Genomic DNA, 5,404 nt, shown 5'->3' on the forward strand with positions numbered 1-5,404 from the left:
GTCATTTCTCTTTGCTGATATCACAGACTGAATTATTGAGGATTTAGAAAAATAATAACAATGAAAAGAAAAGTAGTTAGTTAGTTATTTTTTCCTCCAAAATAAAATACATTTGATTACATAAATCGTCTAATATAAACTGTTACTGTTACCATTCCACCATGACCAAATCTGAGAGCATGGCGCCATCGCGTGTTCGAGTCTCGCAACTGCAGCCAGCATGAGGTGGTGTTTACTGTTGCTAGGTAACGCGCACACCTAGTTTAAGGCCAGTGAAAGGCTTTCTGCTGATCCAACCCTAACTGTCGGCGTTTTTATTTTTCTCTCAACATGGCAGATAAAGATAAACTGGATTTGGTCCATCGGGACGCGATTCACGTCGAGCGGGTCCGGAAAGAGCAAAGACACCAGAAGCTCCACACGGAGTTCAGCATCAACCCCCACAGGAAATGTAAGTAAGCTAATCTCCCCTCTTGCTCCGTTTCTCCCTCACATCAAAAATATGATAAAAATAAGAACTATCACTTACTCAAAAGTGTGACTGGGCAGGGTTTTTTTTCCTTTTGAATTTCACTGCGATTAGGGGACCAAAATCAGGGCCCTCAGCACTTTAGCAGTGCTTGCAAGAAAGGTTACACTATGATTCAGTGTCCAGCATGCTTATTAGGAAGAGCCAGACACTGAAAAGCACGAGTGCTGTGCATTTCATGGCAGTTTGGTCCTCTTTTGTAGAGCTCTGTATAATTGTTGTACTGTATACCTCCTTTTCTTATGTGTGTGTGTGTATGCTGTGTTACAGTGCATGTACTGCCAGACAAACCCATGTGTAGGAGAACGACAGAAGAGATTCCAGAGGACGGTAAAATTTCCATTGGAATTAAATGCGAGAAATATTCTATCCATCTATTCCGTTTATATAAATTTGTTTTTAAACAAGTTGGTTTTATAATTTGATTTTTTTGGCCTCCAGAGGATTTCATCAAGGCTTTCCGCAAGGCCCACGAAGTTCCTACCAAGAAGTATTCTATGCCACTCACTGAGAGCCAGGAGATAGGATGGATGTCGACTCCACTGGTGAGTAAAACTCTCTGTTAGTGGATTTTGGAACAAACTGTAGCTTAAATGTGTGAAAAATTAACACTAACAACCCCAACACTACTATGAAGACGTCATGAAACCCCGCTTGTGTAAATTTTGAAGAATCTGCCCCAACCATTCTTTCCCAGTGTTTAGTCTGGTGTGGGATATCAAACTCGAGTAGAAATGGCTGAGACACAGCTGGGATATTTAATGTGTTTAGTTTGATTTAATGTCTGCAGCAAATGGTGCGACACCCAAAAAAAAAAACTTCAGGGAAGAAGCCGTTGTCACAGCCCAATGTAAACGACAATTATTGGTGGAATAACTTGAAAATTGGGAACACCATTGTTAACATGTCCAAACATTCCTCTTTTAATTAGGAATTAAATTCTGGGCTGACAATGATGCCTAGAATAACACAATACAGATATTTGTTTCTCATTTAATCATGCCATTTTGATATTTGAAAATTGTTTTCCTTTTTTATAAGACAGTAAACACCAGTAGGCTGATGTAATCGTGCATCCACCTTAACTCTGTTGATTTATTTTCCACCAGGTCCCGGAGTCCCGCCAAGACACCAGATTCAATTTCTTCCGATTTATGACAGACGTCACCAAACACCATGAATTTGGCCAAAGAACACAAAATTAACCCCCCCCCACACACACAAAAGAGAGAGAATAGAAACTGAATGCCTACTGAAATGTATTTGTTCATCAAACATGCGGGTGTCAGCACAGAAGCTGACCCTTCTTAGAGAAACACTTGGGGGGAACATTTGCACAGGTCTGTACAAAACACACACGCCCATCACATACTAATCATACTAATGAATGGAAAAGGGCAAAACTGACAGCTGCTCAATATTATAAAATGTCATGTAACATGGGAGAGAATCAACGAGTCAAAAAGCTGAGTGAGAAAAGTAAAACAGAACACACAAATCTTAGGAGAAGAGTGAGTCATTGAGAAGGTGGAGATATGGAGGTGTAATCACAGAGAGTGGATCTAAAACCACCTTAGGGTAGGGACAACTGCAGCCACAGATGCAAATATCAGGGTATCTACAGCAAATAATATTGTCCTTCTCAACCTTAGGAAAGCTCTGTATTTTGGAGCTGTGTGCAGTCCATTCTTGGCTTTACAGGCCCTTTGAATAGCTTCCCCAGCTGTGTGATTGGACTCAGTCCATCTGTGGTTTGAATATGATTAATATGGACCTCCATATCAATCCAGATGCATGTACGAAAGGTATATTGTACCAAAAAGTGTAGAAGAAGAGCTCATAGTCCCTTTAGGCAAATCCTGCCAAAAAGCAGAGTGCAAAGTCCAGTCTGCTGAGCAGCCCGCCAGTCTCTAAGAGCGATTCTTCATCTTCTTGCGCACAGACTTGCCTGGACGTTTCTGGAAGTCAAAGAGAAAGAAATTGTTTTCTTATTTACTCATTTGAATAAAACAGTCAATAGATAACCATGTGTGTGAGAGACTCACATTTTGTTTTCCTCCTTTCCCCTTCTTCCCTCCCTTGCCGTGAGCTATTTTGGCACGGAAACCGGAAACATCGTTGTAGCTTTCCTTGGTGTTCCACTTCTTTCCACTCTTTTTGCCTCCAAAGCCAAACTTCTGGTCCTTGAATTTTCTCTTAGCGCTAGGCCTGTGGGAAAAATAAATAAGTAAGAGTTTCATTGTAAAAATGCCACAAATCTGAAGCGGGACCAAAAAGAAAAAAAGCAATGACTGCTGTGTGCACTGCTGAAAAGTTCAAACTTACCCCTTTTTGTTCACTGCTTTCTTTGAGCCCTGAGAAGATTCTTTATTCATCTTCTGGTCACCTTCCAAGAATTCCAGTTTGTCTGTCATTCCTAGAAAGAGAAGATGTTGTTCCCAGTGCTCAATAAGTGACGTGTCCAAATTGGTGTAGTGACAAAACAATAAAAGAAATAAGGAAATAACGTCCATGCTACACTTGTAAACACCGACCTTTCTGGTATTTCTTTACAGCGGACATCATGGCCTTCTTCTCCTGCTGTCTCTTCTGGATCACTTCTATTTGGACCTGGCAAAAAATTCAAAATTAGAGTCATTCTTTTAGCCATGTACAGTCGAAGTATCATACACATATAACACTTACAGGTGTTAAGAAGAATTTCTGAACTCAGTCACCAACCTTTTTGCCAAACTTCCTTTGCTCGCGCAGTTTCTTGGCCTTTTCTGACCTCTCCATAATCATCTGCTTTGAGATCAGCTTTTTCCTGATCTGAACAGACCAACAAATGAAAAAGTATATGAATTTAGGCCCGACAGAACAAAAGAACTAAACTCAGGTCCTGAACCAGTATGTGCAAAGAAATGTTAATTACTTTACTATATGGGTGAGAACTAATACTTAATTACAGTGATGCTGTTTCAGGTGTTATGGAACATGTAAGGAGAAAAAAAAAAGCATCATCATATAGGAGACCAGGCTCACCTTCTGCATGTGCTGATCAGATTTGGCCATCTCTGCAAAGTAGTCTTCGGGCCTCTTGGTGGCTATGCTGTGCCTGTTTAGGAGTGGCAGTGCCTCGAGGACTGTAGCCTGAGCTTGACGGTAGCTGTAAATAAACAAAAAACACAAAGTAATTGGAATGGTCTCTTTGTAGCCGTGTTGTATTTTTCCAGCATGTTTTTTAGGCTATTCTCGAAAACATTCAACACCGTATGCATGTTTGTAACTCTTTAGCTGAAAAAAAAAAGACTTATTTGTCTGACTTGTAACCAAACTATATTAGTGTGGTTACAAAATACAAGTATATGTGATGCTGTTTAGCCTATCGTCCAATCTCTCTCTGCTTCCTTTTCTTTTTCTCTTACCACCAACCAGTTGCAGCAGATAGCTGCCCCTCCCCAACCCTGGTTCTGTCTTATGAGCAGGCACTATATAAATAAAACTGAGGTGAATTAACGGTCACTTACAAGAACATCTCCCTCTGGAAATCATCATCAGCATCCAGTTCCCCAGCGGCTGGCGCTGAAGCTTTCTCTTCAGCTTGAGAAATGATATTTGCAGCTGGTAGGTTGGTCAGATCCAATCTCTCCACCCAGGGAAGATCTTTACGAAAATCAGCAACACACTGTTTCAACCCCTCCTGTGTGACAACATAGGAGCAATAAAGGTACAACAAGTAACAATATTATTCACTTTACAGGGAATTTCGAGAACTGTTCCATTGCTGCTTTAAAACTATTACAGTGGTATGGTTGTTTATAGTACGTTGATCATCCCTGTGTAGCATAACTTGCTACTAACAGAAGATGTGAGATGCCACTCACCACATTGTTGGCGAACTTTTTGGGTTTATCCACCAGGACGTTCATCCCAGGCTTCAACAACCCCGCTGCGAAGGCTTCTTGCAGCTGGGCAATGAAATGAAGATGAATAATATTAACTCTGACTTATCTAAACCACCACTTGCTACAGCAAGACTACACGGTCCTACTAAACGTGAATTTTCCTGCTATCTAAAAAGCTTGATTAGAAAAATAAAGATTCTGATACTGACAATAGTACCAGGTCTCTGTTTGTTTGATTACCTTTATAAACAGCAGGCACAGTGACGTTTAAAACCTTAATACTTAACAGGAATGTGGTTAGCTAACGATGCTAGCATGTTAGGAAACTGACCTCATCGTCCGATAATTCACTGTTTTCCTCCTCTGAATCCTGACCGAGCAGCGCCTCCTCCTCTACGGACGCCATAGTCTTGCTGTCGATAACCATGAGATGACTATATGTGAACTATCAATGTTAAAACGTAAAACAATACGCCTCGGATATACAGTGCTCCTCACATGGACTATAAGGAGCCTTTCACGTGGAGCGGAAGTGACGCCTCTGAACGTCCTACCTATTCAGTTCGCCGGCGGATAAAAGGTGTAAAGAAAATTAGTTCCAACCCGGAAAAAATTCAACGCAAAAAAAGTAAATAAATTAATAAAAAAAAATAATACAGAAGTAAATAACGTTTAAGTCACACTATCCGATAACTCAATGTCCGATTCGCTCTTTGAAGAGCGGCGAAAATCACAAGTAAGTTATATTACAAGTAAGTTTCTGATGCAACTTTTGTCACGTATCATCTTATTTTATTTAAATCTCCGCTTTTCATATAGATAAAAATGTTGTTTTGAATTCCATTCCAGTCTTTAAATTTGATTTAACATATGAAATAAAATGCACTGGGTGGTTTAGAAAACCAATGACTGTATAAAAATCTACGGTCATTGACGAAAACACGTTTCCTAGTGTGTAAGTCTAGTGTGTAATATCAAATAAGTCCTC

The 5,404-nt window shown here is 40.2% G+C and overlaps 2 protein-coding genes across 2 annotated transcripts; one reads left to right on the top strand and one right to left on the bottom strand.

Annotated features, from left to right (window-relative positions):
* The first annotated feature begins 242 nt into the window (after positions 1 to 242).
* Positions 243 to 2,547, top strand: cfap144 (cilia and flagella associated protein 144). The gene is made up of 4 exons (XM_086269573.1): positions 243 to 451; positions 800 to 859; positions 971 to 1,074; positions 1,639 to 2,547. Exons 1-4 carry the CDS (start codon positions 331 to 333, stop codon positions 1,732 to 1,734), a joined length of 381 nt encoding a protein of 126 aa, XP_086125699.1. The 5' UTR covers positions 243 to 330; the 3' UTR covers positions 1,735 to 2,547.
* Positions 1,305 to 4,970, bottom strand: ebna1bp2 (EBNA1 binding protein 2). Its single transcript, XM_086269571.1, has 9 exons — positions 4,748 to 4,970; positions 4,396 to 4,479; positions 4,039 to 4,211; positions 3,554 to 3,677; positions 3,251 to 3,340; positions 3,064 to 3,139; positions 2,855 to 2,945; positions 2,575 to 2,737; positions 1,305 to 2,487 (listed from the first exon to the last, which is right to left on the bottom strand). Exons 1-9 carry the CDS (start codon positions 4,841 to 4,843, stop codon positions 2,440 to 2,442), a joined length of 945 nt encoding a protein of 314 aa, XP_086125697.1. The 5' UTR covers positions 4,844 to 4,970; the 3' UTR covers positions 1,305 to 2,439.
* Between the last annotated feature and the right edge of the window lie 434 nt (positions 4,971 to 5,404).

Source organism: Aulonocara sp. 'chitande type north' Nkhata Bay, linkage group LG17 (genome assembly GCF_057382095.1).
Source record: "Aulonocara sp. 'chitande type north' Nkhata Bay isolate Kocher_YH1m ecotype deep benthic linkage group LG17, A_spYH_male_GT1.1, whole genome shotgun sequence".
In the NCBI taxonomy this organism is placed as follows: Eukaryota; Metazoa; Chordata; class Actinopteri; order Cichliformes; family Cichlidae; genus Aulonocara; species Aulonocara sp. 'chitande type north' Nkhata Bay.